This window comes from Arvicanthis niloticus, chromosome 11, assembly GCF_011762505.2.
Source record: "Arvicanthis niloticus isolate mArvNil1 chromosome 11, mArvNil1.pat.X, whole genome shotgun sequence".
In the NCBI taxonomy this organism is placed as follows: domain Eukaryota; kingdom Metazoa; phylum Chordata; class Mammalia; order Rodentia; family Muridae; genus Arvicanthis; species Arvicanthis niloticus.
The window spans coordinates 11298405-11311481 of NC_047668.1; the positions used below are offsets into that span (position 1 = coordinate 11298405).

The 13077-nt window shown below is 40.8% G+C and overlaps 1 protein-coding gene across 2 annotated transcripts in view; it reads right to left on the minus strand.

Moving 5' to 3' along the window:
* The window catches only part of Ttc6 (tetratricopeptide repeat domain 6), a 204124-nt gene that overhangs the window by 68599 nt on the left and 122448 nt on the right, over positions 1–13077 (minus strand). For both annotated transcript variants that reach the window (XM_076941850.1, XM_034514438.2), the window contains exons 11-12: positions 11386–11744; positions 209–662 (exon numbers count right to left, since the gene is read on the minus strand). In XM_076941850.1, the coding sequence (XP_076797965.1) occupies positions 209–662; positions 11386–11744 (813 nt within the window). The remainder of the gene's footprint in view (positions 1–208; positions 663–11385; positions 11745–13077) is intronic.

Sequence of the window (13077 nt, forward strand, 5' to 3'; positions counted from 1 at the left end):
CCCCCGCCAAATCTAGTGTTTTAATAAGCATCTGAAAGTGTTAATACTTGTATTTCACAATCACATAAGCTGTTCAACAATCATTTGCTATTCAACATCTCAATAGAAAACCATGTATAACCATGTATAAATGAAGTATAATAAACCATGTATAAATGAAAGTAATGTGAATGGTGAATTGTGTTGTTTTTATTTTTTTAAAACTTACTTCCTGTAGGTCGTTCATGGCACTTTGCAACTTGCCCAGTTTTCGATAGATAGCTCCCCGTCTACAGTACGCAAATGCTGGATTTCTTTTCTCATTTTTTATTTCTTGAGTCAACTTTTCCACTTCAGATTCATAATACTTAATCACCGCAGGCGGAAGATTACATGGCACGTGATCACTTAGCTCCAGTTTGGAAAGCTCTATCACTGGCTCCGGGACGTCTATTTGAACAGATGGTGCAACTGGTGTGCGTGTTTTGTGGGGTTTGTCTTTAGCAAATAACTCAAGAGCCCATTTCTGAGGATCAACATTTTCTGGTATTCCTCCTCTGCCCTGGGCAAAATGATCAAAATCTAAAAGTGTGGGCACGCTGGGGCACCTTATTTGACGCTCATATAATGGAACTTTAAGGAAATACTTTCTCTCTCCAGGAAGTACTCCGTGAGATAGTGATCTGGTTTCAAAAAAAATGATTATTACTTTTAATTACAGAAACACAATTACCTTTCTAATCAATGATTCAAACTCAACCACACACAAAAATTGCTACTTTTCTCTTATCAAAAAAAAAATGTTAATTGTATGTAACCCCAGTTTACATTTTCAATCATTAAAACTGTACCACACGCCAGGCGGTGGTGGCGCACGCCTTTAATCCCAGCACTTGGGAGGTAGAGGCAGGCAGATTTCTGAGTTCGAGGCCAGCCTGGTCTACAGAGTGAGTTCCAGGAAAGCTAAGGCTATACAGAGAAACCCTGTCAAAAAAAAAAAAAAAAAAAAAAAAAAAAAAAAAAAAAACAAACAAACAAAAAAAACTGTACCACACTATGAATAATCTCTGTAAACTAAACAGAACTATGTTTTTAATGTGGCAGACTCTCTAGACTGCTTCACCAATGACAGTGGCTCTCTGTTCTAGTCTAATTCACTGCCTCACCTTCTAGCACAATGATTATAGTAGGGACTTCAGAAGATAATCGGGAAGAGATAAAGGAAATACTTTTTCCAAAGCCTACAAAGGATAAGAACCTGAAGTTTATTTCTCCCATAAATTATGACAGCTAATCATTCAAATGCTTTCCAATGATTCAGCTCTAGGTTCCATTTCAAATTCTCACTGGCAACACAGCTTCCATTGGGTAGCATTTACTAAAGGTGTGGTAGTATGGCAGCTATGGGAGATGGCGTAAGGACATTCTAGTGGGAGTTTGAAAAGGATGCTTTGGCCTCATCATCTTTTACTTGCTGAATTCATACTGTAAGAAATTTTCAAGTAGAAGAGCGAAAGTAGGAAAGGGCTCCTGCTCTTTTATTCTTTCTTATCATCTCCACCCCACGTTCTAATAAGGGCCTTTATCATCTGTTCTGCATGGGGTGCAGCGTCCTGGCTCGTATGACACAAAGCCATTTAGATTAGGGAACCTCAATACAGAAGGTGCCTACAAGAGATAGGGGAATGTAGGCATGACTGTAGGATATTTTCTTAGTTGGTGATTGATGTGGGAGAACCCAGTCTACTGTGGGTGGTGTCATACCTGGAATGGTGGTCCTGGGTTCTGTAAGAAAGCAGGCTGAGTAAGCCATGAGGAGCAAGCCCATAGTTAGCACTCCTGCGTGGCCTCTCCATCAGCTCCTGTCTCCAAGTTCCTGCCCTGCTTGAGTTCCTGTCCTGATTCCCTTCAGTGGTGAACAGTGATGTGTGGAAGAGTAAGTCAAATTTCCTCCCCAAATTGCTTTGGTCGTGGTGTTTATTTACAGAAATAGAAACCCTAGCTGAGACAGTAACTTAACTTTCTGCTTCTATTCTTGGCCTGTGTTTAATCTATCATTCATGTGCCATTTGGGTGTTTATTTTCACAAATGTGTATCAGACTATGTCATACATCCAAAACAATCTCTAATGTCTGAAACATATGGTTTTTACCACAGCCTTTGAAGTGTGACATGAGACGTGTCAGAATAGACCACTGAGATGCCATCTCTTGCCCCACATCTGTTCTTTGGTCATATCCACTGAATAAGCATCGGGGCACTTTCTAGTCCACTGACTACCTGGCTCCTCTATTCATATTTCTAATTTCTGTGCCAGGTGGTTTGTGCTCCTGTGTTTCTCTCCTTCCTCACTTTGTTCTCTGGCCTTAGAAACGAATCTATGCAGACTACATCTACAAGATACCTTGTTCTCTGTTTTCTCGCTTAGACACCTCTATAATGGGACGTAGGAAAATGAAGTCAAGGTATCTACACTCCAAAGTCCTTCGAGGTAGGTTGCCTCTAACTAGATTATAGCCCTTAGCAAAAGATCAGGACTTCAAGGAAACATTTCCTACATAACTGTTTTCTCCCAGATCCTAGCTAGTATTCCTTTTTAATCGTCTCAAATTTGGGTGTAGAAAATACAGTGTTTGAGCCCCTGGATACTGCATTAATCATTGCTTCCTTCTACCATACACCTTTGTTATACAATTTGCTCACAAAATTATCCTAAGCTGAGAATGCACTCTAGTTAGTAGAAACTGTTTTGTACTAGAGGGGAGCTCAGAAAATACACAGAAAGAACAGCGTAAAACCAGGGCCCAGGTAACACGCTGAATGTCATAGTGTCATGTAGTAGAATTAAAACTCCAGTTATCATCAGAGGTAGTTAGCAAGGAGTGTTCTGGTAAAAGGCAAGAACCTACAAAGTCAAGTGTCACAAAGTCATTTAGTCACTAGGACAAAATGGGTGCTTGCAATAATCACTTGGGGACTTTTTAAAGAAATTTTTATTTTATTTTTGAATTTTTTATGCAATATATTTTTATCATGCTTTCCCCTCACCAAGTCCTCCAAGATCCTAATCCCCCAATGTCATGTTGGTTCTTTTTTTTCTCTATCTCTCTCCCAAAGAAAACAAAAACAAATAATACAGTAAGAAAAAAATGCCAAACAAAACAAAATGAAATTTAAAAAATCAACAGAAATATTACTGACTTTGATCTGTGTTGGCCAGCTACTCCTGGGCATGGGGCCTGCCCTGGAGTGTGGTTGATATAACCTGTGACATTCCATTGAAATCTTATTTTCTTTCTCATGGCACCTGTCAATCACAATTAGCTTTCTGGTTAAGGGAGGGAGTTTGGGGCCATGTCCCCATCTCATGGCTGAACCCATCTCCCCTGAACCCATGCAGGTTCTGTGCATTATCATGGTCTCTGTGTGTTCATGTGCACATCAACCCTGCTGTGACTGAAAGTGTTTTCTTGGAGTCATCTATAACATCATCTGTCAGCCCTTACGGTTTCCCACTTCCTCTTCCACATAGCTCCCTGAGCTTTGATAGAGTGAGAGTTTGATGAAGACATCCCATGTAAGACTGACTTCTCCAGAGTCTCCCTCTGCACACTGACTGGATGTGGGTCTCTGTGTTAGTTCCCATCTACTGAAGGAGGAAGCTTCTCTGATGAGAGCTGAGCAAAACACTTTAAAAGAACAGAAGAGTGGTAGTACCAACTAAAATCCCAAAGCCTCTAGATGCAGCAAGGGAATTAAGCTACTATGGAATGAACACAAAACTAAATAGGCAGACATGGAAAATGAGATCTTCCCCCACCCCAAATTCCACTTATGTTTCTTAGCAGGAGAAACTGGCTGAGAAACAGCATATCTCTTGGCTGTGAGATGCAATCTCCCCCTGCATAAATAGCTAATACGGTTAATGACTATACTGTCATATTGCCTCACACCTGTGTTGTATTACACCGGATCACCACACTGGATCCCAAAGTCTCTCAGCTGTGAGATCTGAATACTTTTGCCCAGCCACAGCTGCCAGTTCCTCACCCTCCCATGTCCATATGGCTGCTGGCCCTAGTTAGTGCAGCCTGGGTTACACTATCTATTACCCTAGACATTACCATGCATCAGAAACACCTAGGAGGCCCTGGAAAGGCAGATTTTTGGGCCTACCCAGTTGCTAATTGAGCAGGCATAGAGTGGGGTCCTGGGGTTTACATTCTAACAAGTTTCCACATAAAACACACTGATATAAGGATACTACTCTAAGAACCACTGTCATAGAAGAGTGAGTTCTTAAACTCCTTGGGGAAAGGAGAGCTGATCTGCAAAATGTGACATCCCTAACCAAGCTCTAACCCCTGGAGGGGAAACAAAAAATGCAAATATGAGGGCACATACAGAAACACTATAGATCCTGATCTCAGAGGCAGAGGTGAAGAAGTGGCGAATACAGAAGGAACTGATACGGTTCAGTGGTCCCAGTGGGATGAATACAGCTGTAGAGTGGTGAATCCCAGCAAAAAATGCCTAGCCAGTGCAGACACCAAAGACACAATTACAACGATTAACCATAGGAACAGAATGGTAATAAAAGAATTTTACTTTACAAGGGTCTGTGGCAATAACTAAATAGCTACAGTATTTTTTTTCCAGTGATAAGACAGATGGGTGCCCTGCTAAGGTATTGTTTGTCTTAGATAAGCAAGAAACTTCTGGGTCTGCTGGGCATAAAAACTAACTGGCTACGCATTTGAGATTCGTTTCATTTTGTCCAGATACCAGAACCAAAAGAGTTCACATCCTAAAACCTTGCCTGACATGAAGCACAGGTCAGATCCCATTAAGAGTGTCCCACCATGTGATACATGCATCCACAAATTTACCCCCAGAGAGTCTAAACACAAGTGCTCTGGCCTTCTGGAAGTCAGTAGATACTCACTCTAGTATGTGAGCACACTGTCGCTGTCTTCAGACACACCAGAAGAGGGCATCAGATCTCATTGCTTAAGCTTGTGAATCACGATTTGGTTGCTGGGAATTGAGCTCCGGACCTCTGGAAGAGCAGTCAGTGCTCTTAACCACTGAGACATCTCTCCAGCCCCTACATACTCAGTCTAAACTTATCAGTATCCAATGGCAGTGAGTCCATCAATAAAATTAAGGAATTAGTTAAGCAAGTGACAGGAAGACTATCATTGGCCCCTGACTGTCTAATAATGAACCTATGGAGACAAGGAAGGAACTACCCTGTAGTCATCTTCTTCTCCTGGAACATGTAACAGCAGAGAGTAACTCAGAAAGAATTCAGTGTAGACAAGAACATAATGGTAGTAAAGAAAAACAAGCAGAAAACTGGAGGTGCCTCATCCGACCCCACACCATCCTCCAGTAAGGCATCCCACATTAAAAATCCACCAGGTCACAGATGGAACTACATAGTCATAGTAATGGCACCATCGGCAATTTCAAAGACAAATAAAGGTGGCCACTCCATTTCCTGTTTGGCCAGTGGTAAAACCAAGTGTCTGGAAGAAAATTACTTCAACTTATGGTGAAGGTTAATTTAACTAGGTGTTCATTACAATGACCACCTTGGGTCCAGATGTACTAAAGCAACGTGCACACCTTCTGATGCCTGACTTGCAGCTGTTGATCTGGCTTTCTTTTTCCAAAGCCATGATATGACGCATCCAGGGAGGTGTCTTAGTTAGGGTTTTACTACTTTAAACAGACACCATGACCAAGGCAACTCTTATAGGAACAAAATTGGGGCTGGCTTACAGGTTCAGCGGTTCAGTCCGTTATCATCAAGGTAGGAACACAGCAACATCCAGGCAGGCAAGGTGCAGGAGGAGCTGAGAGTTCTGCATCTTCATCTGAAGGCTGCTAGCAGAATACTCACTTCCATGCAGCTAGGACTAGAGTCTTAAAGCCCATGCCCACAGTGACACACCTACTCCAACAAGACCACATCTCCAAATAGTGGCACTCCCTGGGCCATGCATATACAAACCATCATGGGCCATGCATATACAAACCAGCACAGGAAGTTTACATTTACACAGCAGGGCCAGTAGTATTTACCTTTACTGCCCTGCCCATGATCTCACCTCTCCTATAATGTCACTGGGATCTGAAGCTAAACTGACACACACTCCTAATCGACCTTTGTGTGACTCTCATCATGCTCACCTACTCCTCACACAGTCCTGATCATCTGGGAAAACCTTCATAATTTCAATTGCTCCAGTGAAAATCCTTGGGAGTATCCTTCATTTCTGTCTTTCTCGTATCTTTCCAGTAGGCCATGAGCAAACATGGTTGGCTGTTCTCCTAACATCTGTCTAGAATGCGGCCCCTTTTCACCAGATGGATTGCTATCACTTCAGACCAAGAAGCCATTTCTCACATGTGCCATTCAATTGCTTTCTTATAGTTTCTGTGCTTCCATTCATACCACTACCACGGTGAGTCTTCTGGAAGATGTGTTTGATCATTTCAACATGCTGTTCTCTGCTCTCAAACTCTCCTTTTATATTTAAAGATGCAAAACATTTATCATACCCTACAAGCGTCTCTGTCTTCTCAAGTTCATGACTTACAAGTACATGTTTTTCCTCTTTTCATTTATGTGTATGGTATTTGCATGTATGTAGACAAGTCTGTATGGGCACTAGCATCGGTAGATGCACATATAGACTCCAGAGGACAGTGTTGGGTGTCACCCACTATCCCTCTCCACGTGACTCCTGAGTCACAGTATCTTACTGAGCCTGAAGCTCTATTTGAGCTAGCTTGCTAGCTAATGAGCTGCTGGGACCTACCTGTCTCCACCTTTCGCCACCCTCAACGCTGGGGTGACAGGCACAAGCAGCCATGCCCATCATTTTTGCATGGGTACAGGCAATTTGAACTCAGCTTCCTGTGATTATAAAAACATTCTTACTCATTAAGACATCTCAAGAGCTTCAACTGATGGGCACTCTTATGAATAATTTCACATTTATCACTTACCAGTGGCCAACAGGGCAATACTGGATTTTATCCCCCAAGCACTTCCTTGTCCTTACTTTCTTATCAGTCTCTGGAGTTCCAGAGACTGGGCTATGTGCAAAGGCAATAGCATATTCTCCATCTCAGGGCTTTCACACTTGCTTTTACCTCTTCTTCAGAGATTTAAACATGTCACGCTCCAGTCCATTCAGTTCTAAGTTACAAAGGCATCTGAGGCACTCTGCCTAATACAGCAGCTACTGTAATATTCTCCGGTATTATTCGACCCTGCCTTATCCTCTTCATGATATTCATCATATCCTTGCTATCACTAGTTAATCTCTACACTATCCCTTCCCCTCCCAACCCCTGCCCCCAGAATATAGGTTCTGTGAGGGCAGGAGATTGCTTAGTATTCTTCATTGTCTTCATTCAGTTTCCTATCCAGAATAGTGTCTGGCGTGCAGAAGGTGCTCTATGAACTGACTCTAAAGAAATGAACTGCTGAGCTCAAGCAAGCGTTTGCTTCACAGCCTGCTCACTTCGCACTCCCCCTGCAGTCCCTTCCACCTTTAACAGAAGTGACTCTCAGCTCTAAGATCCATTTATGGAATAAATACTTGAAATTGAAATTCATGTATATTTCATTTACGGCTCTGTAGATCTGGGAAAGAGCACAGTTATGTATCCAGCTGTGGAGCGCCTTAGTCTGTTCTTCAAGATACTCAGAGTGGATGGAAGTTTATTTGGAGAATCCCTGCTTCCCATTGATTTTCCCCAAAAGGCTTTTTAAAAAGAAAGTCAAAAAGTTGCTCTTAACCATAAATATATGCCCAGTGTATGTATGTATATTTTTTTTAAAAAATCAAGCATTTAGAAGGCATAAAGTAAACTTTTAGAAAGTCTCTTCTTAGCCTATCCCCACAAACTACCTACAGCTCAAAAATAATAAATTCCAAATTCCAGAACTTTATAGGTATAGTCTCATGTTATCTATCTAATATGCAAACATACATTTAACATACATACATATGCATAAAAAGTAATCTGCTTCCACAGGTTTCTTTGAATGTGTTCCCATGTACACATTCAAAACTATGTTAACCGTGACTTAATGACAGCCTGCAATATTTTCTAGTTTTTTTTTTACAATGAGAATGTATTATCTTACTAGCTGATAAAATAATTATAATATCTTAAAGGGAACTAGGACCTGTTAGACAAGTTTCTAGAGGAATGTAAAAAGCAAACACAGATAATGGGTGAACTTTTACAAGGAAAAGCTATAGTCTCGGATCATTGAAATTAAATAGTCCAAATTAAAAGAGAAAGAGAAAAAACATGATCAGAAAGTCTAGATCCACATTTTTCACAGCGGGAGTATGGTTCGCGGTTTCTCAGTTGAAAGAACAAGATTGTAAGTTAAGCTGCCGGTTCATCTGCCACGTAGGGAGACCAGGCTCACAGGGCGGAATATGTGTACACATAATTATCTTGAGGTGAGTTGTGGCACTGGTGGAGGGAACAGGGAAGTGTTAAACAGATTAAATGTGTTGCTCAAGATATTCCATTTGTGTAAGGATAATGTTGATTTTACTGTCTCACTTATGAGACTTCTGAGCTGGAAATAATCTCAGCTGTCACATGGATAAGCTCATCTTCCAGATGAGGAAACAGCCTAAGAAATCAAGTGGCTTGGCCTGGTCACCAAGGGCATGGCGGTTAGAATGCAGATGTGGAGATAGCTGATGTATCCTTGTTCCTGGAACTGAACTGCCTCCAGCTCTGGGAGAAACAGAATAAACTGAGACGTACCAGAGGAGCAAAAACATCATCGACTGAGGGCTCCCTCTAATCCCTAACTGGCAGGTTTCACAACTCAGGGCTCAGAGCCGAGAATATCATCGAAAGGAGCAATGGCTGTACTCTTGTTGCAGGTATCTGGCACTTTGCCAGAGCTCAGCTGAGGATGTGAAATTGGGGGAGAGGGGAAGCCTGTCCCAGGGAGACTGAAAGGTAATATGTGCATCTGGGACTTTAAATATCCCAAATGACCTTCAGCAAGAACAACATTCTAGAGTCAAGATCTGACTTGATAGGTGAAAGTGCACAGGGTCCATTTCAAATCATCAAGGGAGTTAGCCAAGAATGGCTGTCACTCAGCAAGAGAAAAGCTGGATATAAAATGGTAAGAAGAATATTTCTGAGCCACCAAAACTAATTTTTAAAAAGCCCTAAACTTAGAAATAAAGTTATCTTCAAGATGCTCCTTAACTCGTTTTGAGCTACAATGACTTCCTGTTTACATTGATACATAATTAGTTAGGGGTTTCAAAGGGAGGTAGGAAGTACAGACATACCATCCGGGATACAACTGTTCATTGCCAGAGCACAAAGCCCCTCCTACACTTCCTACTGTGAATGTCGCAGCAGATGCACATTTTAAGGGAGGTTATTAAAAGAGGCAAACACATTTCTCCAAACAGTGAAATCCAGCTAGATTCCACATACACAGGAGAACATGCTTGCTTGGTTCTTCCTTAGAGTGTATAGCTGCACTGAATATTGCACATTCTAAATCTATTCATTTGCCTGAAAATTTTGTGATTTTATTTTTCTTTAACACTCAATAGTATTCATATATGCATATGTATATATATATACATACATATATATGTATGTATGCATATACATGTGTGTGTACATGACATTTTCATAAGTATAACATGTAGAAAGGCTAAAGGTTAAGGAATGAGGAAAGACTGAATGCAGGTAATAGACATGAGTCATGAAAAAAGAATATACAGCTAATTTCTAGTTCTAACTTTCTCATGGATTATGTGTTTGCTGTGGTGGATAAGTGTATAAGAATAGATTTGGGAGCAAAAGTATAAACTCCAGTGTGAAGCTCCAGTGTCTGTTCCCACTGTCTACTTTAACCAAGTTCACTGATTTGTACAGTCTTTGGCTCTGCTTAATTTCAATGTGAGGGTTTTCATTTTCTTCTACTTTTTTTATAATAAATTTTTAAACAGATTTTTTTTAAATGGTGAGATGAAATGACAAGAGCTATGTAGGCATTGCAAAACCTCCCAGAAAACATTTAATCTGCAACTATTTTAGATAGGAGTCACTCCAGGAGTAGTCAAAATGGTATGGTGTTGTCTTTTTACTAGGAGGACAAAGGTCTATACCTTGAAATCAACAAATGTACCAAAAGTACATAGAAAATATCTGATTGCTCCGTAAGAGATTTTTCAACTGAGAGAAATCTGTTGGAAACCTCCTGAAGATGAGCTGAAGGAAAAGCCTGCTGATACACTGCAGCCGTGGAGACCACACAGCGCACCTGCTGATACACTGGAGCTGTGGAGACTACACAGCACCTGCTGATACACTGCAGCAGTGGAGACTACACAGAGCACCTGCTGATACACTGGAGCACTGGAGACTACACAGAGCACCTGCTGATACACTGGAGCACTGGAGACTACACAGAGCACCTGCTGATACACTGGAGCACTGGAGACTACACAGAGCACCTGCTGATACACTGCAGCCGTGGACACTACACAGTGCACCTGCTGATACACTGCAGCAGTAGAGACTACACAGCACAAGTCTGGGTAGCACTCCATACTACAGTTGCCCTCTGTCCCTGCTGTCACCTACAAAGTTTTAAATCCCAAACTCTTAAGATAATGTCAGCAGCCACACCAAGGAGCCAGCATGTCTTAAAAATAACAAAACATTTCTGCCCCCTTATCACCAGGAAAGTCCTTGCATTTCAATTAGACTTAAGTATCAGACTCTATATTCTGAGAATGTCTAGAGAAAAATTTCTAGAAACTTCCATAGATGCCTTGGTTACAAGCAGCATCTATGTCTTCAACAGTAAGTATGCATGTGCCAGGCCTTTCTGCTCTTTCAATTTCAGGCCCTCCACATTGTGAAAATAGGCCAGCTACTATTAGCTGAAGTGAAAACATAATTATTTTTGTGTATTGATCCTTGAAGATAGGCTTACTGTGTTTATTACACAACCCGGCTAAGATCTTTAAACAGTTAAATATCAGCAATCTGTTTTGATTTTGGAATAGATGATATTGGTTTAGAAAAAATATTGGATCTGTGTATCAAGCCATTTTAGCAAATACATTGTTAACATTTTTTTCTTTAAATAAAGAGACATAAAATGGATTCAGTCTTAAAACCGGAAGTTAAATAATCCATATACTTGTACTATGAAATACCTACAATTTTTAAATTGGAGCTTTACTCTCTAGCTAGCATATTCCCCATGAAGAATAAGAAGTAGCAATTCTGGATCAAATCATAAAATTAATTCCCTAAACGATAACATAATATCCCCGTCAAGCCATAAAAATGTACTACTTGAACAGAACCTTTCTAATTTTTTCGGAGGCCTGGAGAGCTGTTCATACACTTGTGCAGCCTTCTGGAACTTAGAACCTTTCTTCAACAGTTTTTTCTTTTTAATAGGAAATACAATGTAGCTGATGCCAGCTTTTCTTGATGCTTCAATGAGAGAAAAAGACAGGCATTTTAAGCTGTCTGACTCAGGAAAGCTTTCCAGGCTGCCTTTTACGGTGAGGTCAAGCAACGCCCTTTGCTTGGCCACCTGGCGCTCCACCTCCTTCTTCTTCTGGTACATCAGCTGTTCCAGGTTGCTGTCTATGTCATCCTTCATTATAAATGGTGGTGGGGTCCCTTCTTTGCTCAACTCAACTGTAGACTTCGATCTCTTAATAAGAAAACAGAGATGGAAATATATATATAATCAGTTTAGTTGTTCTACATTTAAAACGAATACAATCACAATGGCAATTGATGTGGTTTGGCTTGATTGAGTAAACATTAAATAATATACTCTTAAAGTTGTCACCAGTGTGTCCAAGCTGTATGAAGTAACCTTTTTCATCACAACATATTCTCAGACATGTGTGCAGTGTACTTTGACCACTTTCATCTCTGTCCTTTTCTTTTTTTTTTTTTTTAAGTTTTTTTTATTTTTTTATTTTTTATTTTATATTTTATTTACATTTAATATGCCATCCCCTTTCCACATTTCCCCTCCCTAGAACACCCCTGTCCCATGCCCCCCCTTTCCTTTTTGCTTTTATACGATTTTTTTAAAATGTTAATCAAAGGATTTATAAGTTTGGTAATGTTCAATCAGAAGCATAACCCAATACCTAACCTAGACATAAAAACTATCTTTGACTGGTGGAGACATGTGAACATCTGCCTCCATGCCCCCTCTCTCTTTCTCTCTCTCATCACCTAGCTTCTCCTCTTCTTCATCTTCTCTCCTTGTTCCATCTCTTCCTCTCAGTACTCCTTCCCACTTAGCTCCTCCTACATATCACTCTTCCTGTTAAAGTAAAACTTTTCTCTCAAAATACAATTAGAGCATACTTATTCCTAATTGTACCAGTGAGGTACAAGATAGTCCTAATACCCAGTCCATCATTCTGTTGACTAACCAGAACCTCTGTCATCTCTTCTAACTAAAACACTTACTTTTGATCCTGGCTTTTTGGCTTTAGAATGAATGTCAGCTGAAAGCCATCTACTCAGATCTTTTCTCTCAAAGATCTCTGTCCTTTTCTTATCCCTGACCCTAATGTCCTTCCTTTTCTCAAACAGTCTCCCTTCTACTTTTATGATTTTTAAAAATCTAGATCTAGATAGAAAATACCATATTTTTCTTTCTCCATCTGACCTCTTCCACATCCTATGATGGCCTCCAGGCTATATTCATTTCCCTTCAAACGGAACACCACCCTTCTTTCTGGGTGAATACTGTTCAGTTGTGTGCATGCCACATAGTCTTTCTGCATTCCTGTATCTGCCACTAATGGCCTCTACCCTGATGATAACTTGTTTGCTGTGGATAAAGCCCCAGCAGACACGGATGTGCAGATGTGTTCGCTGCGCACTGACTGTCGATTCACTCAGGAATGGACATGGGGGCGGTTAGGCTGGATCATAGCTCTATTTTTAGTTTCCTGACCAACCTCCGCTCTGATTTCCCAGTGGCTGCACTGATTTATGTCCCCACTGGTACTGCAAAC